Here is a 27,500-nt window from a genome sequence, read left to right as displayed (position 1 = left end):
CCACCAAGTCCACGCTAACCACCGAGTCCACGCTAACCACCGAGTCCACGCTAACCACCGACTCAACGCTAACCACCGAGTCCACGCTAACCACCGAGTCCACGCTAACCACCGAGTCCAAGCTAACCACCGAGTCCACCCGTTCACAATCGGTCTGTGTTATCACACTTTTGCATCCACTCCCTTCACAAAAGGTGCAATTTACAGAGGCTCATAACCTACAAACCTTGCACATCTGCAACTCCAAGTAACCACCTGGTGAATTCAGTCGATACATTCTAGGTCCTTTTCATGTTGGCCTTTATGGCAAGAGGAGTTGAGTATAGGAGCAAAGAGGTCCTTCTGCAGTTGTACAGGGCCCTAGTGAGACCGCACCTGGAGTACTGTGTGCAGTTTTGGTCTCCAAATTTGAGGAAGGAAATTCTTGCTATTGAGGGCGTGCAGCGTAGGTTTACTAAGTTAATTCCTGGAATGGCGGGACTGTCATATGTTGAAAAACTGGAGCGACTGGACTTGTATACGCTGAAATTTAGGATGAGAGGGGATCTTATTGAAACATTTAAGATTAGTAAGGGATTGGACACGTTAGAGGCAGGAAACATGTTCCCAATGTTGGGGGAGTCCAGAACCAGGGCTCACAGTTTAAAATAAGGGGTAGGCCATTTAGAACTGAGATGAGGAAAAACTTTTTCACTCAGAGAGTTGTAAATCTGTGGAATTCTCTGCCTCAGAAGGCAGTGGAGGCCAATTCTCTGGATGCTTTCAAGAGAGAGCTAGATAGAGCTCTTAAAGATAGCAGAGTCAGGGGGTATGGGGAGAAGGCAGGAACGGGGTACTAATGGAGAATGATCAGCCATGATCACATTGAATGGCGGTGCTGGCTCGAAGGGCCGAATGGCCTACTCCTGCACCTATTGTCTATTGTCTATTGTCTTATGAAAATACTTGGGGAGCATTTAATTTTTGAATGAAGCCCTACGTGCAAAGACTGTGCAAAATCGCCAAGTGCATCAATTCTTCCATACGTAGTTGTGATCCACTGTGCCTCCATGCTTTGAGGTTATAGCACTCTAAGCCTGTTCCCTGCAGAAAGCCATTTATTCAGCTACTCTAGCAATAAAACTATTGCGACAACTACATTAGACAGACAGGCATTGAAATGCCCCGTCTTTAAAATTAGGTCCAATTGTAAAATGAATGCTTAATCCTCAAATGTAACACAAGCTCTAATGATAGTTCTACCTTTCAATAACCTATCCCTAACCCTGATCCTACTCTTGTAACAGTTTATTAAAAATAACAAGTTGGAAGCTCGGCATAGTTTTAGAGTAGGAAAGGGGATTGGAAAAACTCTGTGATACTTGCTGACCGAGAACAATAGCTTCTGTCAAGCAATAGAAAGCTGATTAATGCCGAGAGTTGTTCCGACCCAAAACTCACCACCGAAAACAGACACACTCAATGTTTTTCCTTGGTGCGAGATTTTCCACCCGACCCACAACACGTTATCACTTTTTCTTTCAGCCGGGAAAAGAAAACAAAAGCAGTGAGACAAGTTTCTTATTTTAATTTGCATTGTGATTCTCTTGGCCACTATCCATGGCTAACGTTTGAAAAAAATACTTTTTCCAAGCTGCCCAGGTATTCCTGTCAGTATCCTGTGGGGAAGGTCACTCCAGTCGCCACTTGGATGAGGCGTTCAATGTTACATTGTGAGTCATGTTTACAGATTGTGGGGGAGATTGTCCGCACTTTTCACCAACATCAGGTCCAGAAACCTCCCTGTCATCAACCGAGCACACACCATCCATCTTGATAAGCTTCTTTCCTTCCTTATTACATCATTATCTCCTTCCCTTGACGTTGATGGGAGCATGTACTCAAAAGTATTTTTGGACATGTTCATTTCACTGGGTTTTTTTGGTTACACTAAAACGTACAAGATTCTTAAAGGGCTTAGACAATAGACAATAGACAATAGGTGCAGGAGGAGGCCATTCGGCCCTTCGAGCCAGCACCGCCATTCAATGTGATCATGGCTGATCATTCTCAATCAGTACCCCTTTCCTGCCTTCTCCCCCTACCCCCTGACTCCGCTATCCCTAAGAGCTCTATCTAGCTCTCTCTTGAATGCATCCAGAGAATTGGTCTCCACTGCCTTTGGAGGCAGAGAATTCCACAGATTCACAACTCTCTGACTGAAAAAGTTTTTCCTCATCTCAGTTCTAAATGGCCTACCCCTTATTCTTAAACTGTGGCCCCTTGTTCTGGACTCCCCCAACATTGGGAACATGTTTCCTTCCTCTAACGTGTCCAACCCCTTAATAATCTTATACGTTTCGATAAGATCCCCTCTCATCCTTCTAAATTCCAGTGTATACAAGCCTAGTCGCTCCAGTCTTTCAACATATGACAGTCCCGCCATTCCGGGGGTTGGGGCCGAAGCACGGTTTCAGAGTGGGGGCAGATCCTTTGCGGCTGAGATGAGGCGATGTTTCTTCATCAGAAACATAGAGACATTGAAAATAGGTGCAGGAGTAGGCCATTCGGCCCTTCGAACCAGCATCGCCATTCAATATGATCATGGCTAATCATCCTAAATCAGTACCCCGTTCCTACTTTCTCCCCATATCCCTTCATTACGTAAGCCCCAAGAGCTACACCCAACTCTAAAGCGAATTAATGTTTCCCTGGTCAGTTTACAAAGTAGGGATGGCAAGAAGCTTTAAGATACCCTACATTCCGGCTTCTAAATGCGGGCCAACGTTAGTCCAGTGTGTAAATAACAAGCCCTGGCTTTGATGGACATTGCGCCTCTGCCATTACAAACAGCACGCGACAGCACAAAGACTCTGTTCACCCTGTGTAATATCCTCCTCTATCTTGAGATAGAGAGGTAAATTCCACCAGAAACTCAAGGTCATCTAGTTCTTGAGGTTACGGTGCGTCGTGGAATTGCTTGTTATTTTGCATGATTTGTACGATATAATATATTCAATAATAAACTAATTGACTACGGGTGCTGTCTGTATGGAGTTTGCACGCTCTCCCTGAGACCGCGTGGGTTTTCTCCATGTGCTCCGGTTTCCTCCCACATCCCAAAGGCAGTCAGGTTTGTAGGTTAAATGGCTTTCTGCAAATTGTCCCCTTGTGTGTCGGATAGAACCGGTGTATGGGGTGACCCCTGGTCGGTGTGGGCCAGCTGGGGTGAAGGGCCTGTTACCATACTGTATAATAACTACAACTAAAACAAAACGAAATCTATTGGTACAACCTGCAAAATTGGTGCATATATCTAGAGAGCATTTTTATTGATTTCTTCACCTGAGGGATGAGAATGGTAATGCCGGCATTTTTAGTCCATCCCTATTGCCCATGAATTGAGGAGTCGCTCTGATTCAACTCCTTGGTGGATCTGGAGCCACATGCAGGCAGACTGGCGAGAGAAGGCAAAGTTGCTTCCCAAACAGGTTTTCGCGACAATCCAATAGTTTTATGGTTAATGTTAGAGATGTTAGTAAATTCCAGGTGCATTTAATTTTTTTTATTTATACTCCCAACTGATTTGATGGGAATTGAACTTGTGTACCTGAATTAAATGGCTGGGGCATCTGGAAACTGATATAGTCACAACCTCTATAATACTGTTGACACAAGGAACTGCAGATGCTGGTTTACGCAAAAAGGTCACAAAGTGCTAGAGTAACTCAGTGGGTCAGGCAGCATCTCTGGAGAAAATGGATAGGGGACAATTTGGGTTGGGACACTTCTTCACATCCCGATCCAAAACATCACCTAACCATGTTCTCCAGAGATGCTGCCTGACTCACTGAGTTATTCCAGCACTTTGTAACCGCTGTGATACCATGACAGCCCCAAATGAACTCATACAAACCACAGAGGGTGCAACAATCATTCTCCCCCGGGCAAGTTGCGTACAAGATTGTAAGAGAGCTCAGGATTGTCATGTCCAAATAGCATAATAATCCTTCAAACCTCACTGGCCTTGACGGAGGTTGGTACTACACCTACCTTGGAAAAAGATGATTAATAATTCCAATATCAAGATGTGAACTATTGTAAGTAATGAGAGGATGTTGTGTTGCTGGAGTTGCTGTTAAACCATGTCCCCATCTGTTCCTTCAGCTGGAGTTGACCGTACAATGTTGAAGAGTATTTACCCAATATTATCTTTATTATTCACCTTTGATCAACATCACTGGTACACGCTGCTGTTTATGAGAACTTACTGTGTTCAAGTTGTTTGTCATGTTTCTTATGTGCAGGGGTGTCTGAACTTCAAATGTTATGCCTGAGCTGTCAAATGTCGGGGTTGAAAAAGGAGCCAGAGATATGTAAATCCTTCATTTGCAACAGCCCAACACACGAAATACATGAGGGCCAATCACACAAACATTCAAGTGTTAAACTAAACGCTGTGCATAAATCCTTGGACTAAATTTCTGGGGATGATAAATAATAAAAAGTAGTGAGTCATCGTTGAGTGCATCGATCACCAAACCGAAACATACAATGTGTCTGATGTTCTTTAATCCTTTTTCTGTCACATTCTGTTCTAATTCAGCTTCTTCCTCTTTGTTATCAGGTTTCTGAATGGTCCTGCTATAAGCTAGGGCGTGTAGAAAGGAACTGCAGATGCTGGTACATGCCGAAGATAGATACAAAGTGCTGGAGTAACTCAGCGGGTCAGGCGGCATCTCTGGATGACGATTCGGGTCGAGACCCTTCTTCAGACTTTCTGTCTGATTCACCTCTACCCCACACAGGCATTGGACTTTGTCTATGGAACTGGGGCACGACAATGGTGAGAGTTATATTCTGCACTCTGTATCTGTTCCTTTGTTCTCTGCTTTGAAGTTCAGTTTGACCTGATCGTATGTATGTATGATCTGATTGGATAGCATGCAATCCAAAACCTTTCACTGTAGCTCGGTACACATGACAATAATAAACCTGAACCTTAACCTAAACCTCCAGGTAGCTCCAGGTAATGCACAAAACAAAGACTTTCTCTTCCGGCTGGAAGTAACGCAAAGATGTTACCTGTTGTAGGGGGATCTTAGCAGCAGCGCCTGGCTCCCTGCACAACTGTCGGTGGAGTTATGGCAGCCGTAGACCGGTGGAGGTACTGGATACTGCTGCTCTCCTGTGGGGTAAGTGACAGGGGCAGGTTACTCATGGCCTTGTCAGGCAACCATGACGAATGAGCTGCTGTGAAATGATTTAACAGACAGTGTTAAAGTAGCCTAGATGTGATCCAGATATTACATGACACTGTGCTTAACTCCAATGGGCACAAATGGGATTTAGCAAATGCATAACATTTTTGTCCTAATTGCCATTGCCTTAGACTGTACGACAAAGTCTGACCAATATATCCCACTTAACACTCATAGATTCAGTCGACGTGGCATGGATTACCTGCATGTTCTCTGACAGCGAATATGATGCAAACCAGTCACTGGCTATCAAGTGGAAATGAAGCAAGATTAATGACAAGTGTGAATAAGATTCATGCCATTACATCTTGAGATCAGGAGGGCGATGTGAGGAGGCCAGGTGTTGAGAGAAACCTCTGCCTCCAATTTTCTCCAGCTCTTCTCTCTTTCCCAAAACATGAATACCTTTAAACAGACTGTTGGCAGAGAGAAATCACAAACTCCCTCAAACCACAGACTACTTTATTCTTCCAACCAGCGCGGATGCTTTGTCCGTCTCAGTGTGCCCTTCTATGTGCACAGAATGAATTCATTTTCTTTACATTTTCCACATCAAATCAGCCCATGGAAGTATTTAAGGTGAGTCCAAATAGTCGACCATTAATGTGTAGGAAAGAACTGCAGATGCTGGTTTAAATCGAAGGTAGATCACAAAATGCTGGAGTAACACAGCGGGACAGGCAGCATCTCTGGAGAGAAGGAATGGGTGACGTTTCGGGTCGAGACCCTTCTTCAGACCATTAATTTAGTCAACCATTAATAGTAGGCAGTGACAAGACACTGCAAATGCTGGGATCCTGAGCGAAAAAACTAGCTGGAGGATAAACACAGCAGGCCAGGCAGCATCTGTGTTGGAAAATGAACAGACGTTTCAGGTCAGAAACACTTCTTCTGAATCAGAAATGACTCGAAACGTTGCCTGTCTATTTCCCTCCACAGATGCTGCCTGGTCCATTCAGCCCTTTATTGCTTTACTAACTAAAAAATAGCATGACGACCAACTGCAAATTCACTACAAGTTCAAGTGATGCAAAAAAAAGCTGCAATTATTAAATATTAGCATTAAACATTAACACATTAACACACCATTTCAGTCCTGCTTCTCACAGGGATTAGTTTCCTTTCTGAAACTAAGTGTTAAGATGTGATCGAGTGCAATTCCATGACCAGTTCAGTTTCCCTTGTTACTTTACTTAGAAAAATGAGACTAATTAATGATAATATTCACACAAAACAAGCATGACTTGAAACGTTTATCTGTTTTGATTCTACTGCTAATGTAACAAGCTTTCAATGCAAGCTAGTTACTTGTCCGTGATAAACTGTAATTAAAATTTCAAATCACATAAGAAGCATATTCCGATCAGCTGAGGTGAAAGATAAGAGAAAGCAACAAGACATGGGCAGCTTGGTTTCTCAAAGCTGTTCTACGGTGAATGAAATCATGGTGTGTGTGTGTGTGACCCTCCTCTTTCTCTCCATTTGGCTAATAAAGTCTATTGAAGTCAGATTTGAAATTGACAATTGGCTCAGGACGACATAGGCCGCACGGTGGTGCAGCAGTAGAGTTGCTGCCCTACAGCGCCAGAGACCTGGGTTTGATCCTGACTACAGGTGCTGTGTGTATGGAGTTTGCTCGGTCTCCCCGTGACCACGTGGGTTTTCCCCGGGAGCTCTGGTTTCCTCCCGCATTCCAAACACGTGCAGGTTTGTAGGTTAATTGGCTTCGGTAAATTGCCCCTGGTGTGTAGGATAGTGTTAGCATGTGGGTGATCGCTGGTCGGCGCGACTCAGTGGGCGGAAGGGCTTGTTTCCATGCTGTATCTCTAAAACTAAAAGTAAAACTAAAAACTAAATGCCATCCGCAGAGAAAGTTGCAAACGTCTACCGTGCTGTATAAAGGACTGAATCCTACGAGCTGGTGTTTCCGAGAGGAACAGTTGATATTTAACCTTTAGACAATAGACAATAGACAATAGGTGCAGGAGGAGGCCATTCGGCCCTTCGACCCAGCACCGCCATTCAATGTGAACATGGCCAATCATTCTCAATCAGTACTCCGTTCCTGCCTTCTCCCCATACCCCCTGACTCCGCTATCCTTAAGAGCTCTATCTAGCTCTCTCTTGAATGCAGAGAATTGGCCTCCACTGCCTTCTGAGGCAGAGAATTCCACAGATTCACAACTCTCTGACTGAAAAAGTTTTTCCTCATCTCCATTCTAAATGGCCTACCCCTTATTCTTAAACTGTGGCCCCTTGTTCTGGACTCCCCCAACATTGGGAACATGTTTCCTGCCTCTAACGTGTCCAACCCCTTAATAATCTTATACGTTTCGATAAGATCCCCAGACTGAAAGAAGGCATGCACTATGAACTGTACACATTGGTAGAAGAAAATAATCCAGATCAAAACCAGTTCCCCAGCGGCAATATAGTCCTGCTCAAAAGGATCGCCACTCAAATCTCAGATCCAGTGCAGGGTCTAAGATGCTATTGAATCCAATGGTGTTTATAAAGCACAGAACTTAATGGCAAAAGGAAAAAATAAATAGCTTTACAATGATTTCGCTTTGGTTTTCAATTATTTCTTTGTGCTAATGGAGGTTGCTTAGCAACCCGCCTCGCAGTCCTGGTGGCCACCATTGGTGGAGCAGGAGCACGTGGCCGCTGGCTGGGTGAGGTCACGTGGGGCGTGGGGCGGTGACGTCACCTTGTCCATTATTTGGGAGTGAGGAAGTTGGCAACCCTGGTCCCTAACTTTATAGACAATAGACAATAGGTGCGGGAGTAGGCCATTCAGCCCTTCAAGCCAGCACCGCCATTCAATGCGATCATGGCTGATCACTCTCAATCAGTACCCCGTTCCTGCCTTCTCCCCATACCCCCTCACTCCGCTATCCTTAAGAGCTCTATCCAGCTCTCTCTTGAAAGCATCCAATGAACTGGCCTCCACTGCCTTCTGAGGCAGGGAATTCCACACCTTCACCACTCTCTGACTGAAAAAGTTCTTCCTCATCTCCGTTCTAAAAGTCTGATAAGCCCACCTAGAATTTTTAGACATTGACCTCTTTAGACCTGGACACGCCACCAGCTAAGCTCATCTCTCCCCATCGACCCTACAGAGAGGTGGCTGCTGGTGTACAACACAAACACCAAGAGACATCAGTTGGGCTGAATGGCCGTAATTCATGTCACCAGATCTGTTATTTCATGCTTGTTAAACTTGTGCAAGCATTTAAAATTAATTGATCTGCTTCTGAGCTGTTGTAACTTTGCTTAATGGAGATCAAGAAAACTTTCTGTTCTTCTATAACAAAATGAATTGCAACTTCGGATAAACTGTTGCATGTTTGAGGACATTGCAATGAGAAGTCCTTTTTCAGTTAATTCTCAGACAGGCAGCTGCTTATTTAAGAGGAGGTCAGCATCTCCATGCTTTTAGAATGGTTGGAATAAATAAACAAGCTTTTATTAATTGTATTAATTTTATTAACGATGGCCCCATTGTCCATTACATTAACTGGGGAAATCCTTGTCCCTGCAAAATGAATTGACAATCGCAAAGCATTAAATAGAAATGGAGACCCAAGAAAATGCAGATGCAGGAACCTTGAGCAAAATACACAAAGTGTTGGAGGAACTCAGCGGGTCAGTCAGTGTCTGTGGAGGAAATGAAAAGACGACCTTTCAGTCAGAAGACTGAAGTTCTGACCCAAAATGTTGCCTATCAACATATAGTTTGCATGTTCTCCTTGTGGCTGCGTGGGTTTTCTCCGGGTGCTCCGGTTTCCTCCTACACTCCAAAGACGTGCAGGTTTGTAGGTTGGGTAAAATTGTAAAATTGTCCCTTGTGTGTAGGATAGCGTTAGTGTACGGGGTGATGGCTGGTTGGTGCAGACTCGGTGGGCCGAAGGGCCTGTTTCGCGCTGTATCTCTAAAGTCCAAAGTCTCTCCATTGCCTGCACAGATGTTGTTTGACCTGCTGAGTTCCTCCAGCACATCTGTGTTTTGGTCAGTAAATAGAAATGTTTCTTTAGCTTACTAAACTATTTAAAAATCTCAACCAATAAATGTTTCCAATGTCACAAGACATAATCTACGGTTATATCGTGTTATATTGCTACAATCTATTTAAATATATACAGTGCAATATTGTCATAGGCCAGTGGTATCTATGATGTATGGCACTAATCTGAAAGTATGTACATCATGTGCTGGAGAACTGAAACAAGTCACGGCAGTGCATTCATCAGGGGTAGTTTGAGGGCAGCATCTTTATAAAAGGTAATGTTGTTTCGGTCTTTTCTGGCAATGAACGAATGTAAACTTTTTTCTTGTGAATTAGCAAGCAGACTGCAGCTGCCATGAAACTGGAGCCTGGGTTTGCAGTATTGTGACCAGTGTAAGGATGGGACTTCTGGTTCACTGCTGGGAGTGGTGGCCAGGGAGCATGGCTGCCTGGCAGTAAACCTCTCCATGTTCCCTTTCTTTTACAATAGACAATGGACAATAGGTGCAGGAGGAGGCCATTCGGCCCTTCGAGCCAGCACCACCATTCAATGTGATCATGGCTGATCATTCTCAATCAGTACCCCGTTCCTGCCTTCTCCCCATACCCCCTGACTCCGCTATCTTTAAGAGCTCTATCTAGCTCTCTCTTGAATGCATTCAGAGAATTGGCCTCCACTGGCTTCTGAGGCAGAGAATTCCACAGATTCACAACTCTCTGACTGAAAAAGTTTTTCCTCATCTCAGTTCTAAATGGCCTACCCCTTATTCTTAAACTGTGGCCCCTGGTTCTGGACTCCCCCAACATTGGGAACCTGTTTCCTGCCTCTAACGTGTCTGACCCCTTAATAATCTTATACCTTTCGATAAGATCTCCTCTCCTAAATTCCAGTGTATACAACCCTAGCCGCTCCAGTCTTTCAACATACGACAGTCCCGCCATTCTGGGAATTAACCTAGTAAACCTATGCTGCACGCCCTCAATAGCAAGAATATCCTTTTGAGGCATTAGAGACCGCAGATGCTGGAATCTGAAGCAAATGAAATCGAGGCGCTGGAGGGACTCATGGGGTTGGGCATTCCCCTCCCCTCCCACCACCACTGATGCTGCTTGACACACTGCTTTCCTCCAGTAGTTTTCTTTTTGCTCCTTTCGGTTGAAGTTAGAGGAACGCAAAACTGTGAGGGACGTGGTGCGTGGACGATGTAGAGAGCCGTCCGTTTCACACCAATGAGGCCACAGGCAATTTGGAGAAACGGCACCTCATATTTCGCTTGGCTCGTTTACACCCCAGCGGTATGAACATTGAATTCTCTAATTTTAGGTAACTTTTTAAAAAACACCTTGATGCTCAGATGTTGAAAAGCCCTAAAACACATCCAGCATTGTAATTAGTATCTAAAGGCACAAAATGAAATTCTGGTATTCTACACCAGCCTTTTTTTGCACCAGATTCCAGCAGACAATTCACCAATATTCCTCTCCTTGTTTCACCAACCAGGCCTTTAACCTGTTCCAGTTACACCTCCGCTAAAATAGAATTCCAGGAAGGTTCATTGTGCTTTTGCCCTTCAGTTTCTCATGGAGTCCTTGAGAATCACAATTTATTACCTAAATAAAATCTGTGGGGCGGCACAGCAGCGGAGCGGTAGTGTATCTGCCTTACAGCGCCAGAGTCCCGGGTTCGATACTGACTATGGGTGCTGTGTGTACAGAGTTTGTACGTTCTCCCCGTGACCACATGGGTCTTCTCCGGGTGTTCCAGTTTCCTTCCACACTCCAAAGACGTACAGGTCTAGGTTAATTGGCTTTGGTAAAATCGTGTAGGATAGTGGTCATATGGTCATGTTCATAAGGGATAGGAGTAGAATTAGGCCATTCGACCCATCAAGTCTACTCCGACATTCAATCATGGCAGATCTATCTCTCCCTCCTAACCCCATTCTCCTGCCTTCTCCCCATAACCTCTGACACCTGTACTAATCAAGAATCTATCTATCTGTGCCTTAAAAATATCAACTGACTTGGCCTCCACAGCCTTCTGTAGCAAAGAATTCCACAGATTCACCACCCTCTGTCTAAATAAATTTCTCATCGTCTCCTTCCTAAAAGAACGCCCTTTAATTCTGAGGCTATGACCTCTAGTCCTAGACTCTCCCACTAGTGGAAACATCCTCTCAACGTCCACTCAATCCAAGAATGAACAAGTTTATTGGCCAAGTATGTGCATATACAAGGAATGTGCCTTGGTGCTCCGCTAACAAATGACAACACAAACATACAGTTAACAATTAAGAATAAAGCATAACCACATCAAAACAAGCCTTTCACTATTACCTGTGTGTAGGTAATTTCAATGAAGTCCCCCGTCATTCTTCTAAACTCCAGCGAGTACAGGCCCAGTGCTGACAATTGCTCATCATAGGATAACCTATTCGTTCCTGGGATCATTCTTGTAAACCTCCTCTGGACCCTCTCCAGAGCCAGCACATCCTTCCTGAGATATGGTGCCCAAAGTTGCTCACAATATTCCAAATGTGGCCTGACCAGTGCCTTATAGAGCCTCCGCATTACATCCCTTTGTTGTAAACAAGCCCTCTTGAATTAAATGCTAGCATTGAGTTTGCTTTCTTTACTACTGATAGTGTACGGACAGTGCTAGTGTACGGAGATCGCTGGTCAGCACAGACCCGGTAGGCCGAAGGGCCTGTTCCCTCACTGCATCTCTAAAGTCTAACGTCTAAATAAACAAGCTGTAAATGTCCCCTCACAAATTTGTAAATAAATCCGTCAAACATTGTCACCTGCTGTAGACTGAATGCCGATGGTCAACATTTTTTTCCACAGTTTCATCAAACATGTCTTTTGGTGCCCCCTCTGCCATGTAAACCCAGCGTTACCTCTCTCGCAACATCACAATACTAAAGCCACTTAAATGCCACAAAATGAACACCCACACCTTCTCAGGGTCAATGAGAGATGGACATTAAATGCAGCTTTGGAATTAATGCTCACATCCCATGTGAAGATAAACATATTAGTCTCACAAAATGCTGGAGTAACTCAGCTGGTCAGGCAGCATCTCAGGAGAGAAGGAATGGGTGACGTTTTGGGTCAAGACCCAAATAAATACCTTCGATTTGCACCAGCATCTGCAGTTATTTTCTTACACAACACATTAGTCTGCTTAGTTAAATTAATAAGATTGCATCTGACTTTTTTACAGTTTAAATGTTTCATCAGTCTTGCCAATAGTCTGAAGAAGGGTTCCGACTGACCTGAAACATGACCTATCCATGTTCTCCACAGGTCTGCCTGACCCGCTGAGTTACACCAGCACTCTGTGAAACGTCGCCTATCCATGTTCTCCACAGGTGCTGCCTGACCCACTGAGTTACTCCAGCGCTCTGTGAAACGTCGCCTATCCATGTTCTCCACAGATGCTGCCTGACCCGCTGAGTTACTCCAGCCCTCTGTGTCTATCTTTGGCCAGCAGCTGTCATCAGTCATGTACATGCATAAATCTGACAAGCATATTTCAGACTTTTCAAAAATATTGCTGAGGAACTTCTAAAAATATCTTAAACTATTTCGCGGTCCGAGCTGGTTTTGCACAAAAGGGCAACGATCTTTCAGCCATTGGAATTGACAGAAAGGAGAAAAAAAGTGATTTAATATTTTAGCAGAAGATCCTTTGAAGAGCGGAGTGCAAAAGAGTTACCTAAGCTGCTCTGCTGGGTGAGGGGATCCTCGTGCTTGAAGGTGTGATTCGGGAACTGAGGAGTGTGGTGGCTGGGAGTGTGGCCGTAACCAGGAGTCGTATCGAAAGCCACAGTGCTATAACCTGAAACAAACACAAAAACACACCGTGAGGAATTGATCAAATCTGAATTATGATTTTACACCACCACTAATAGATTTCACACAGTACCCAAAGGTTCATCGACCAACCAAGTTTATATTTCTAGTGCAGGCCAAGTTGATTGATTTGTTTAGTTCGGTGCTTCTTAAACTGGTGAATAGTTCACCCAAGGGTGAATGAAAGTAAAGGGGTACATGAAGGGGGAATGACTTAATATATACAAACTTATACACAAGGGAGAATAAGACGAAAATTACTAAAAAAAACGAAGAAAATTTAGTCGAGGGTGAATGAAATTTTGTGATAAAGACTCAAGGGTGAATGAGTTTAAGAAGCACCGGTTTGGTTCATCGATAGAGCATAGCAACGGGCCCTTCATCCCACAAAGACCGCACCAGCAGCGATCACCCGTACACTATGTTCTGTCCTACACACCAGAAATCAATTAAGCTACAAACCTGCACGTCTTTGGAATGTGGGAGGAAACGGGAGCACCTGGAGATAGCCCATGCGGTCACAATGAGATCGTACAAACTCCAAACAGATTTTTTTAGATTTAGAGATACAGCACAGAAACAGGCCCTTCAGCCCACCGGGTCCGCGCCACCCAGCGATCCCTGCACATTAACGCTATCCTACACCCACTAGGGACAATTTTTACACTTGCCCAGCCAATTAACCTACAAACCTGTACGTCTTTGGAGTGTGGGAGGAAACCAAAGATCTCGGAGAAAACCCACGCAGGTCACGGGGAGAACGTACAAACTCCGTACAGACGGCACCCGTAGTCAGGATCGAACCTGAGTCTCCGGCGCTGCATTCGCTGTAAGGCAGCAACTCTACCGCTGCGCCTCCGTGCCGCCCAACCTTGATCGAACAGCACCCGTGGTCAGGATTGAACTGGGCCTCTGACACTGTACGGCAACAACTCCACCGCTGCGACAACATGCCGCCTTTAGCCAACTGGTTTGGTAAAAGCAATAACTGATTTTCACACAACCAAATCCAACACTTCATTAATGAAAGGAAAGCATCTGATTTTAAAGACTTTCGTTGAGGTGACGACATTGGCTGTTCACTTCTTCCAATAGAATCATAAAATGGGTTCCAGCCAGCTACTGTGTCAGAAAAGACAGGAGGTGAATATAAACCCTGTAAATACAAAACAACGACTCATAGTTGCTGGCAGGAGGCAGGATCATTGAGGTGTAACAGTACAAGGCGGAGAGAGGAACACGGGATGAGTAATCAGGCTCACATTCCTCCTATTGGAGTGAAGGGAATTACAAGTCATGAGGCCCCCCATCCCTTGAGCCACGCTGTGTCGATTCCAGCCCCATGTCCCTTCAAAAAGAGCAAAGGACGCCTGACGGATTAAACAGCATTTCTTTAAGTAAAAGGAGCTTGACAGGTCAGGCCGATGAACTCAGGCACGATTAGCAACATGGGGCTGGGGTATTATAACTATTGGGGAAACGTGACTGGGGGGGGGGGGGGGGGGAGGGTTACACGACCGATGCATGTCATTATTCCACAATGCAGATGCTGCAGGAGGGATACAGATGGCGGGTAGCTTTGTATAGGAAAAAAACTGCAGATGCTGGTTTAAATCGAAGGTAGACACAAAATGCTGGAGTAACTCAGCGGGTCAGGCAGCACCTCTGGAGAGAAGGAATGGGTGACGTTTCGGGTCAAGACCCTACTTCAGACTGATGTCAGGGGAGAGGGCGGGACAAAGATAGGATGTAGTCGGAGACTGGAAGACTAGTGGGAGAACTGGGAAGGGGGAGGGGATAGAGAGGGAAAGCAGGGACCATCTGAAGTTAGAGATGTCAATGTTCATAACGCTGGAGTGTAAACTTCCCAAGCGAAATATGAGGTGCTGTTCCTACAATTTGCGCTTGGCCTCTCTCTGACAATGGAGGAGGCCCATGCTTTGCTTTGTCTGAAATATCAGAGATTGAGAAGCATAGACGGGGTAGACGGTCAGAACATTTTCCCCAGGGTGGAAATATTAAGGGTTAATGGTGAGAGGGGGGAAATCTGAAGGGGATGTGCAGGGCAAGATTTTTACGCAGTGATGGGTTCCTAGAATGAGCTGGTAGGGGTGGTGATGAAGGCAGATATAACAGTGGTATTTTAGAGGCTTTTAGACAGGCACTTGGATACGCAAGGAATGGAAGGCTACGGATCATGTACAGGCGGAGAAGATTAACGGTGTGACATGGACATTGTGGACAATTGGTTCATGTTCAATGTTCTAAGAGAGGAGACCTCTGTCTCTGCCTTGCCTCTCAGTACTGTATAGAAATTGTCACAGCCTTTAATTCAGGAAACTATTCAATCTGTCCAATCAATTAATTTGAAAATTAAATTCTTCCCTGCAAAACAGTTGCCATTGCAATTCAAAGCAAATAGTTTCGGGAAGGCTGTTTCTGACGGGCGTGAGAAGGACTTGTGCACATTGATCCATCGAGTGATCAGACGCTCTCAACACCACCAGTCAATCTGTGTCACTCCCCCTCAACCCTGAACTTTCTTCCTTCCAAAAACTAAGGGATTGAACCTGCTTCCTCAACCCTCTCAGACAGTGAATTTCCAACCGAGGCATGTTGCGGAGCGTAAACACGTGCCTTGCATTTCCATTCATCGGACATCAGGCATCCTAGTTCTTGACCCGGTGAGAGCATTTTGTATCTGAACCCCTTGATGATTTCGAGCACTACTAAATTACTGCTCAACCTTTGCTGTTCTTGGAACAATGGTATAGACCTTCTCCAGTCTATCCATGTAAGTGAAGGCCTTCACTCCGGCTACCACTCTGCATGTTTTCTGCAACAGCTCTCAATCGCTACTGCAATGTTCACAATTGCCCGTGAACCCGTGTTTTCCAGAGGTTCAACAAAACCAGTTCTGAAAGTGCATGCAAAAACACACAACTTTATTACATATTACATATATACGGCTGTATATATATGATGATATGATGATGATGATAAGCCATATTGTTTTGCATTTGCATATAAAAAGTTCTCCACTGTGGTGGGACAGCACGGTGGCGCAGCGGCGGAGTTGCTGCCGTACAGCGCCAGAGACCCGGGATCGATCCTGACTACGGGTGCTGTCTGTGTGGAGTTTGTACCTTCTCCCTACGAACCACGTGGGTTTTCTCTGGGTGCTCCGGTTTCCTCCCACACGCCAAAGATGCACAAGTTTGTAAGCTGATTGGTTTTGGTAACATTGTAAATTGTCCCTAGGATAGTGCTAGTGATCGCTGGTCGGTGCTGACTCGGTGGGCCGAAGGGCCTGTTCCTGCACTGTATGTCTAAAGTCTAAAGTCTAAAGAGAGAACCATGTTTGTATGCTGCTTGTTAATTCTCCACACTGATTGAAGTGATCCAACATCCAAAGAGAAACAATGGAGTTTCACAAGAGGAAGCTGAGGAAGGTGAGGGAGCAATGGTCAATAGAGTCTGATGCTGGGCCTTGGACCAATGCGGTTGACATAATCGTGGGACATTGCTAAATATGGAACATGTGAGTCATTGAAAGGAAACCTCAACCAGCAACAAACAAGGATAAAAGGTGGAAGGAAGCGAAAACAAAACAGAACATGAATGAGGTATAAGGGAAGGCCAAAGTGGATAAAGTTCCTTCAGAATAGAGTTGTTTCTGTCCAGTTACAGCATTTCTGCTCTAAAATAAGCTTAAATATAATGAAAGTGTCTATGGAAAGATGAGGAACAAACACAAATCGGGATACAACGAGAAGTTCATCAAAACTAGAGATCTCCAAAGAAGGATGTGGAATTGGGCACAGAAATTAATGGTAGAAAGGACCTTTTTATACAGTTGTGCCCATTGCTGATAAAGCCAGCATTTATTACCTAATGCTAACCACCCCTGAGGGAGAGGTGGTGAATGCCCTACTTGAGTAGTAGTTCTACTGTTGAAGGACCTTCTACATTGCTTTTGGGGACAGAGTTCCAGGATTTAAACCCAGTGATGATGACGGAACAGGAATATATTTTCTAATCAAGAGAGTGACTCTTTTCCCGCCTTACAACGCCAGAGATCCGGGTTCGATCCTGACTACAGGTGCTGTCTGTACGGAGTTTGAACGTTCTCCCCGTGTCCTGCGTGGGTTTTCTCCAGGATCTCTGGTTTCCTCCCACATTCCAAAGGCCTACAGGTTTGTAGGTTAATTGGCTTGATATAATTGTAAATTGTGTCTGCTGTGTGCAGGATAGTATCAGCGTATGGGAATCGCTTGTCGGCACGGACTCAGTGGGCCGAAGGGCCTGTTTCTCTAAACTAAACCAAACTAAACTAAACTAAATTGTAAAATTAAGCATCTTCTTAGTCCAGATAAATGGTTGGAATGATTTGTGGATGATCAGTGTCAAAAAATTATTGTGTTGACTGCTATGGTGTGCCTGAGAAAGTGATTATTTTCCCATGTTAGGCAAAAGAGGAAAATATTGCAAAGTAAAATTAGAAGGCTGAGTGTACAAGCTATAGTTTGTGTGACTTTTAAATCATGAAAGACAATAGACAATAGACAATAGGTGCAGGAGGAGGCCATTCGGCCCTTCGAGCCAGCACCGCCATTCAATGTGATCATGGCTGATCATTCTCAATCAGTACCCCGTTCCTGCCTTCTCCCCATACCCCCTGACTCCGCTATCCTTAAGAGCTCTATCTAGCTCTCTCTTGAATGCATTCAGAGAATTGGCCTCCACTACCTTCTGAGGCAGAGAATTCCACAGATTCACAACTCTCTGAGTGGAAAAGTTTTTCCTCATCTCAGTTCTAAATGGCCTACCCCTTATTCTTAAACTGTGGCCCCATGTTCTGGACTCCCCCAACATTGGGAACATGTTTCCTGCCTCTAACGTGTCCAACCCTTTAATAATCTTATACGTTTCGATAAGAAACGTATAAGACATGACATCTTAGATTATAACATGGGGACATAGGAAATTTCCTCTCTAATTGATTGTGCAACATTAGTTACTCGTTGGCAATAACACATATGCTGATAAAATATTAGAATTCATAAGTACAGAAATAAAAAACAAAAAAAATTGAAGCATCCTTGCTTGGGGGAGAATGGCAATGAAAAGACATGACCGCAATTAGCTCAGATAACGATGCCAAGATGTGAGTTCAAGTGGTCAAAGCATTAGTTAAAGATTAGTGAGCGGTAGCGATAATGATCTTTCTCATTTCTATTGTAACTAAAATGACGCCACATTTCCCTTCCCTCGTAGAACGTATTCCAGGTCAGTTCTTTGCTACTGACATCGCCAAGGTTCCTGAGCTGTAAAGAACCCGCTGTCCTGAATGAGGAAAACAGTCGGTCTGACTGCATGGCGGCCACCTGCTGTGATAAGAAACAATTCCTGGGGCGCATGAGGGGTAATGAAGATTCCCACCGCCAAGCCTGGCCCTGTGGATGCTTGTTAATGGAAACTGGAGGAGTGGACAGTCACAGCTACAAGAGGAAGACAAACACTTGAATAATTGGTGAGGTTTCCTTTTTGGCTTTGAGGCAGAACTGACATCGTCCAGAGAAATCGTTGACAATGAAGAATCGAGAGCCATAAACTATTTTGTCGATTTCAAGGGAGGAAGGAAGGTTGGAATTGAAACAAATGAATGAATGGGCTTTCATTTATGTAAAATCTTCAGGACATATCAAAATACTTTGCAGCCAAAAAAAGTACTTTTGGTGTCCTCCCTATTGTCGTGGGAGGGAGGAAAACGCTGCCCTAATTCCATCAAAGAAATAATAGGCACCCGAAGATGTGACAAAATTAACCAAAAGCAAACATTGCTGATGACAGTCTGAAGAAGGGTCTCGACCCGAAACGTCGCCCATTCCTTCTCTCCTGAGATGCTGCCTGACCTGCTGAGTTACTCCAGCATTTTGTGAATAAATACCTTCGATTTGTACCAGCATCTGCAGTTATTTTCTTATACTATATATATATATATTGCTGATGACGTTAACCATGGAGAACAAAGTTTTACTGCAAAGTACCAAGCATTTCTGACAAACTGGTATGATCTTCTTAATCATCAAATCATACAATCCTTCATCAGTCTGAAGAAGGGTCTGGACCCGAAACGTCACCCATTCCTTCTCTCCAGAGATGCGGTCTGTCCCGCTGAGTTACTCCAGCATTTTGTGTCTATCTTCCATACAATCTTACACTTGCATTTACTAAAGTTTGATATATTTTCTAATTGAAGACGTACAGGTATGTAGGTTAATTGGCTGGGCAAATGTAAAAATTGTCCCTAGTGCGTAGGATAGTGTTAATGTGCGGGAATCGCTGGGCGGCGCGGACCCGGTGGGCCGAAGGGCCTGTTTCCGCGCTGTAACTCTAAATCTAAAAATCTAAATCTAAATCTAAATCTAATGCCCATTCTCTAAACTCAGTGGTATTTCATGGCAATCTGTGTCCGTACTAACTGCATGTCCCAATTTCATGTCACCATTGACCTGTACCGGATGATAGTTAAACCTGGTAGTTTTCTGCCATCTGACTTTTCAGACTCTGCGTTTTCACTTGCAATTATATGGAATAGAAATCTCATTCCATTTCTTCCACCAGCTTCTCAAGGACTTTGTTGTCTGAAGTAGAAATGTTCTTTGATTTTTTTTCCAGATATCCAATCCACTTACATGGGACAGCTGCCATGGACAGTGAAGAGACTGAAAATATTAAGTGGGGAATGAGTGGAATTTTGGTTGAGTTCCTCTGTCTCTATCAGTCACTAAGAACAGAGAAGACATCAGACAAATGGAAAATAGCTGAGATAAGACCCGGGCCAGACCGTGATCCTAAAAAGAACTGCTTGTCCCAATGCAATACATTGGAAGCCTGAACTCGCTTTCTCTCCCCACAGAAGCTACCTGACCTGCTGAGCATTTCCAACATTTTTTTTGCTTTTCGTATGCAATATATCAACATTTATATTGTAGCTTTTTTTGGTGGTCCATGAGTAAATTACATCTCTTGTTCAATCAGAAAGCATTTTTGGCCCAGTACGTTACTGGTCATATGCAGGACAATGGCAAAGCAAGAATCTTTATCAAAGCAGGAAATTAAACACTGGTAGTCCTAGTCTTCCTGATCTTTGTCCACTGGCTACCAGAAGTATCTTTATGATATTGACTCAGGCCTGAAATGAGCTGTTTTTGAATGATTGAAAGATACAGAATGGAAACAGACCCTTCGACCAACGAGTCCACGCCGACCATGGTTCACACCGGTTAAAAGTTATCTTACTTTCACATCCACTCCCCACATTAGAGGGGCAACTTTACAGCAGCCAATTAACCTACAAACCCGTGCACCGTTGCGATATGGGGGTAAGCTGGAGCACCCGGAGGAAACCCACGTGGTCACGGGGAGAACATGTAAACTCCACAAAGACCACGCCGGAGATGAAGATGCAATCAGGGTCTAACGCTGTGAGACCATCGCTCTGCCACTGTGCCACCCTAAGACAGTCCTGTCTCATGGCTGAGCTGCTGCTGAGAGTCGGGGCACAAAAATGAAAAACCTCACTTGATTAAAGGCAGAGAGATTGTTTCAGAGTGCGCGATTATTTTCAGAAGAGGAAGAACAAGAATCGAGTAAAGTGCAGCAGCATATGTCTCAGCCTCATAACATTAATGGTTAATATGACAACAAAAATCTCCAAGGCACAATCCATGTGCAGTGTGATCATAAAAACATCACTAAAGAAAGGCAACACGGGGAATATTATGTTATTAATTTCACTACATACCTGGTAAGGTTCCTCACAAGAGAATTAACGTTAAGCCTCGTTTTGAATGTGTCTAGTCAATCTATTGCACCTCTTGGGAACTTTATGTGTAGCCTTGACTTCTGCCAATGCCATGACAAATGGGAGGCTTCTAGTTGCTCCCTGTTATCATTAAAATAAAGCACCACCTTGGGAAAGGAGCTTCATGTGTCTGTCTCTCGCTCATGTGCAGCATTCCCTGATGTTTGAACTCTGTGCAAGCCTTAGGAGATGCTTGCAGTGTGCTAACTGAAGACCAGGTAACTGAGATTGAGATTGGTTGCTGTAGTAAACGTGCGGACTGAGAGAAGTTGGTCGCTCATAGATCCTAGGCGGAAAATATACACATATAACGTTTGTGATATATTTCTATATATATATATATATATATATATATATATACATGTGCTCACAATTTCCAGATGGCCTTTATATTTTCAGAACATAAAGCTGATCAATTTCACAGAAGATGCTTGATTAATAAAGTTCCTCAAGGATCAGACATTTAATATTCCCTGCTCTTACTCAAAACAATGACCTCCAAATAATGAAAATGACCTACCTTTAACCAAATATATTATCAAAATGTTATATTTTGCATTCATAAAAGATAAAGTTGCAAAAGATGTAGAAAACCTTGGTACGTATTTGATTGTCAAACGATCACAGGTACTGACCTCCCCACCACTTGAGGCATCTGTAGGAGGCGTTGCCTCAAAAAGATTGCCAATATCATCAAAGACCTACATCACTCTAACCACACTCTCATTGTCCCTCCGACCATTGAGGAGCAAAGGTGGAGGAGTCTGAAGACCGTGACTGCCGGGTTCAGGAATAGCTTCTTCCCAACAATCATCAGGCTCTTGAACACTGAACACCACCAACTTCTTTGAAAGAAAAAAATCCGCAGATGCTGGTTAAAATCGAAGGAAGACACAAAATGCTGGAGTAACCCAGCGGGTCAGGCAGCATCTCTGGAGAGAAGGAACTTCTCTCGACCCGAAACGCCACCCATTCCTTCTCTCCAGAGATGCTGCCTGACCCGCTGAGTTACTCCAGCATTTTTGTGTCTACCACCAATTTCTACGATGAAACTTTGATGGATGGTCATTAGCTGTTCTAAGGACTTTGGGGGGGTTTCTTCTGCATGTGTATTGTGGTTAGTACTTTATATATATTATCTATATGTGTTGTGTTTGCAGGCCTGTAATGCTGCTGCAAGCATGACTGCCATTGTTGGATTGTCGGTGCATATGACAATTAAACACTCTATCCCCTTGATCTTCTATGCTCACTGCCATGTCCCGCATACACATGACAACATCAATGTACACGTGATGCAGATGACAGTGTAAACACCCAAGCAACTTGCTGCAAGGCATTGAAGATAATTAACAGAAGAGTCAGAAGAGAGATGAGGGAAAGTTGTTTTTTTACACATTGATTTACGACAATCTCCAACAGTGCACTGAAAGGAGAGTGGAAGCTGTCTGAATAATAACTTAAAAGGGTAAATTAAATAAGTGTTTGAAAGGGGGGAAAAAAATCAATTTCTGTAGGAAAAGAATAGGAATGTGAGACTTATTCTTTCAAAATTCTGGTAGGATCATCACAAAACAAATGAACTGCTTTTGTGCTGGACAGTTCTCTGATTCTTTGGTGTAATTTCTGCAGTATATTTGTATGTGTAATAAGGTGGACGCACAGTGGTACAACTGGTAGAGCTGCTTCCTAACACCACCAGTGACCCGGGGTTCTATCCTGACTTCGGATGCTGTCTGTGTGGAGTTTGCACATTCTCCCTGTAACCGTGTGGGCTTCCGGGGCTCCAGCTCGCTCCCACATCCTTAAGGGGTGCAGATTTGTGGGTTAATTGACCTCTGTAAAATGCCCCTAGTGTGTAAGCAGTGGGAGAGAAAATGGGACAACATAGAACGAGTGCGAATGGGTGATTGATGGTCTGTGTGGATCGCTGGGCCGATTCACAGGCTGATTCTTTCAATCAATCAATCAATTAGAAAAATAATCCATGTTTGTGCCCTGTTTTACATTAGCGTCTTCAATCCCTTTTATAATCTGTGTCACGGTTCTTGTTTCAATCTGTCTTCATGTTAAAAATAACTTGGCCTTGGAAGCACAACACAAGAAATACATCAAATGACAATAAAAGTAAAAATAAGAACTCGGTCTCAGCTTTGCCAAGAGCACAAATGATACAACTTGGTGGCAGTGTTGGAAAATAAGATAAAGCTACTTGGGAGTGTTCAGTGGGAGAAATAGAATATATTAACCTGTAAAAACTGATAGCAACATCCAAAATGGAACATTTTATTATATAATAAATCAGATGAATAAAGTGGCTCTATTGCAAATCCTGAGTTACCTATTAATACTAGCATAAAAGTAATTCAGGAGCGGTGCTCTCTAGAAGTAACGGGTCCAAATAATAGGAAGGAAAGCAAAACCGCAGATGCTGGTTTAAATCGAAGGTAGACACAAAATGCTGGAGTAACTCAGCGGGTCAGCGGCTCAGCAGATCCCCCCTCATCCTTAGAAGGATGAGGGGGGATCTTATTGAAACATATAAGATAATTAGGGGATTGGACACATTAGAGGCAGGAAACATGTTCCCAATGTTGGGGGAGTCCAGAACAAGGGGCCACAGTTTAAGAATAAGGGGTAGGCCATTTAGAACGGAGATGAGGAAGAACTTTTTCAGTCAGAGAGTGGTGAAGGTGTGGAATTCTCTGCCTCAGAAGGCAGTGGAGGCCAGTTCGTTGGATGCTTTCAAGAGAGAGCTGGATAGAGCTCTTAAGGATAGCGGAGTGAGGGGGTATGGGGAGAAGGCAGGAACGGGGTACTGATTGAGAGTGATCAGCCATGATCGCATTGAATGGCGGTGCTGGCTCGAAGGGCTGAATGGCCTACTCCTGCACGTATTGTCTATTGTCTATTGTCTATTGGGTCAGGCAGCATCTCTGGAGAGAAGGAATGGGTGACGTTTCGGGTCGAGACAACAAATGTCACGCATTCCTTCTCTCCAGAGATGCTGCCTGACCCGCTGAGTTACTCCAGCTTTTTGGGTGCACCTTCGATTTTAACCAGCATCTGCAGTTTTTTTCATAAACAAGTATCATCAATCCATGGAAATAGAAAATATGACTGGAACATGGAAAGAACTTGGATAAAATGAAATCAGTCAATAGAATTTCTTTATATAAATATAAGCAGCTCAATCAGGTATTTAAATATATATTATTGGCTCATGGTCATACTGTATATAAATTAATAATATAAACGAGATTAGCAACCACTCCCAATGATGAACTAATGGTAGTACTTCACGTGAGTTACCCCAGCATTTTGTGTCTACCCAAATAATGGGAATATTGTGTGAAACACGCCAATCTCACCCTGATCTATAGTTTGTCCATTGAAAGTCCAAGCATTGGTTAGTTTGTGCGTGGTCTACATGAGCCTGGGTAGTCCTTGTGCCCAGAGAGCCATTAGTCCCCTAACGTTGCCTTCCACCCTCACAATGACGACTCTCCGGGAGACCAGACCAAGACTATCAGTAAATACAGAAAACAATGGCCGTCTGGGGCCAGGCTGCCCAATGTAATAAAATCTTTGATTTTGACGAATTTATCATCCATTTCTCGCTGCAGTGAATTTCAGACTTCTCTGCTGTTGTCAGAAGCGTTCAGTGATGTTACGGCTCTCTGCTCCACTCCCAGAGCAGTCTGTTATTCTTTACTTGAGTCAAACCTCAATGGCTCATTAGGCAACATATAAATCACTTTCCTTCTTCACACGACAAAATCCAATTTTATCTCTAAGTATTTGGTGAGAAGAGGGAATGCTGATAAGATCACACATGGGATTAGATGGCAATGTCATCTTGTCCCAATGATGCGATCTGGCGAGGAAAAAAAAAGTATATTGCACGCGAAGTAAATCTTTGCAAAAGGCACTTGAAGGATGATAATTTAGGAATGGTAGCTGACCCTCCCACTTATACCTTCCCTGCGCTACAGCGAGTCAATTAATAATACACATAGAATGATGCAGTGTTTGGCTGGAGGCAAGGATTATTATTCCAAGGTAGTGTCATTTGCTTACTCCAATGCGCTGCCGTCGAACGCCTGTGTTTCAAAGAGATGGCGAGGAAAGGAACTAGAGGCATTCATTATCCATAATCCCACGTTTTTGGAAACAAGTTGATGGAGCTAAGGTTGTTATCTGCACTTTAAAAATATGAGACATAATACTAACGCTTCAAAGAGTGAAAGATCTTGAAAAAAAAGAGGAAAATTGCTAAATGCGTCCAGTGAATCTGGACGAACCCAATAAAGATCTCCAAATTTGGAGAGGAAACGCGGAATTAAAAAAAAAAAAAGCGGTTTCAGTGAACTTGGTCTTCGGGACAAGTCTGAACATTGGGTAAACTGCCATCGCGTTCAACAAGACCAAAACACAACTAGATTCATTAATGTCCTTCCCACAAGAAAAAAATGTGGGAGGGAAATGCTGGCTTTGGCCTTCAGCGCTGTGTTAGGAATTAACATCCTATTGAGGAAATTTGTAGGAAGGAACCTCAGATGCTTGTTTAAACCGAAGATAGACTTAAAAAGCTGGAGTAACTCAACGAGTGAGATAGCATCTCTGGAGAAAAGGGATAGGCTATGTTTTGGGTCTGAAGAAGGGTCTCGACCCGAAACGTCACCTATTCCTTCTCTCCAGAGATACTGCCTGGCCCGCTGAGTTACTCCAGCTTTTTATGTCTATCTTCTATGAGGTTTGTTGACGAACTGAGTATAAGCGAGGACATGGTATTTCCACTCGTAACTCCAAACACTTCCAAAGAATGCGAGAAGCTTCTGAAAAACGAAACATCAAGCGCTCAAAAAACAGCCCTGTGAACCTCAGATAATTGCGTAGCGACAAAGACTTAAATGATCAAAATCCACAATCATATTTCAATGACAAATCTGACCGGTCAATAAATCTCCCGACCTGGCAAGCAGACAGTTCATCTTGTTCTATTCGTATCCTTCAATTTGCTTTAATTTAAACAGTGTTTAACATTCGTTGGGATAATTATTTCGGCGTTTTAATCCGTGTTTTACACCGGAGTGAAGCTGGGAGGAAATTCACCAGTTATATTTGCTTCTGCTGATACGCGATAGTATAATCATTTTAGCTAATTGTTTTCATCGCATAATTCCTTCTCTATACGAAAATACAACGTTGAGGTCCTGGGTTTCCCCGACGGTAAACGATTAAACAAATTATACAGGTAGACACAAAATGCTGGAGTAACTCAGCGGGTCAGGCAGCATCTCAGGAGAGAGGGAATGGGTGACGTTTCAGGTCGAGACCCTTCTTCAGACTTTCTGCCGCTTTTCCCTTCCTAAACAAATGATACACATCTGTACTATTGTATTGGCGCAAATTAGGATCTTTTAATTGTTTTCAGATTCCTCTGCGCTTTTATTCGTCGTGTCCTACACAATGCAGGCGATCATAACTGAAACTACGGTTATACTTCCAAAAACGTGCACGCTTCATGTTTGTTTTTTTTAAAACATCTCACTAGTGTGAAATTTGGAACCGGCTGTTTCAGTATGAAAAAGGGTCCCGACCCGAAATGTCACCCATCCCTTCTCTCCAGAGATGCTGCCTGACCCGCTAAGTTACTCCAGCACTCTGTGAAACGTCACCTATCCATGTTCTCCAGAGACGCTGCCTGACCCGCTGAGTTACTCCAGCACTCTGTGAAACGTCACCTATCCATGTTCCCCACAGATGCTGCCTGACCCGCTGAGTTACTCCAGCACTCTGTGTCTGTCTGAGATTCTGATAAAAGCCGGTGTAGAGAGCGGTTTGGAACTAGTTAATAATCGCGGTGGAAGCCGAAAAGAGAACCTACAAATAAAATGAATTAATATAAAGTCTTGATCATGTGAGCTCCGAAATGATGGAGACTAAATCTGAGCCACAGAATGAAGCAACGAATTGCGTTAAATTAGGTTGCTGTTTGCAATGGTTGTAACAAAAATAAAACCCGCTGTTTCTTCACAGTCGGTGAAGTTCTGCTCATCGCAACCACCTAATTTCCTCCTATCGAATGGTGAGGCCATTGCGACAATACATTGCTACTTAACATCAAGAAAGCAGTTCAGATGTGAGCCTATGACGAGGAATTAAGTGTAACATTGGAAGATTTTGTATTCCATGTGCAATTATCTAAAGCCTAGATTTCAGTTTTCTCAATACATCATTCTATAAGTAACTGCGGTCGTGGGTCGATGCTCATTCACTTTTCGTTATCTTGAATAGGTTTTTTCCCCAGTGTAGTAATCGTCAATTATAAACGCAGTGCATTCTTTCCATTTCCCCCAATAGCCAATAAAGACTGCGCAAAAAAGTTATTTCAGGTACCCGTGTCTATTCGAGGCAGGAGTTCATTCTGAGTTTAGTTTAGTTTAGTTTAGTTTAGTTTAGAGATACAGCACGGAAACAGGCCCTTCGGCCCACCGAGTCCGCGCCGACCAGCGATCCC

The 27,500-nt window shown here is 43.8% G+C and overlaps 1 protein-coding gene across 3 annotated transcripts in view; it reads right to left on the bottom strand.

The window, feature by feature from the left end:
• LOC144602437 (Wilms tumor protein homolog) overlaps positions 1-27,500 on the bottom strand; it is an 82,078-nt gene that overhangs the window by 45,473 nt on the left and 9,105 nt on the right. For all 3 annotated transcript variants that reach the window (XM_078415572.1, XM_078415573.1, XM_078415574.1), the window contains exons 2-3: positions 12,971-13,093; positions 5,065-5,167 (exon numbers count right to left, since the gene is read on the bottom strand). In XM_078415572.1, the coding sequence (XP_078271698.1) occupies positions 5,065-5,167; positions 12,971-13,093 (226 nt within the window). The remainder of the gene's footprint in view (positions 1-5,064; positions 5,168-12,970; positions 13,094-27,500) is intronic.

This window comes from Rhinoraja longicauda, chromosome 18 (genome assembly GCF_053455715.1).
Source record: "Rhinoraja longicauda isolate Sanriku21f chromosome 18, sRhiLon1.1, whole genome shotgun sequence".
In the NCBI taxonomy this organism is placed as follows: Eukaryota; Metazoa; Chordata; class Chondrichthyes; order Rajiformes; family Arhynchobatidae; genus Rhinoraja; species Rhinoraja longicauda.
Note: the sequence above shows the minus strand (reverse complement) of the source record. Positions and strands in the feature narration are given on the sequence as shown.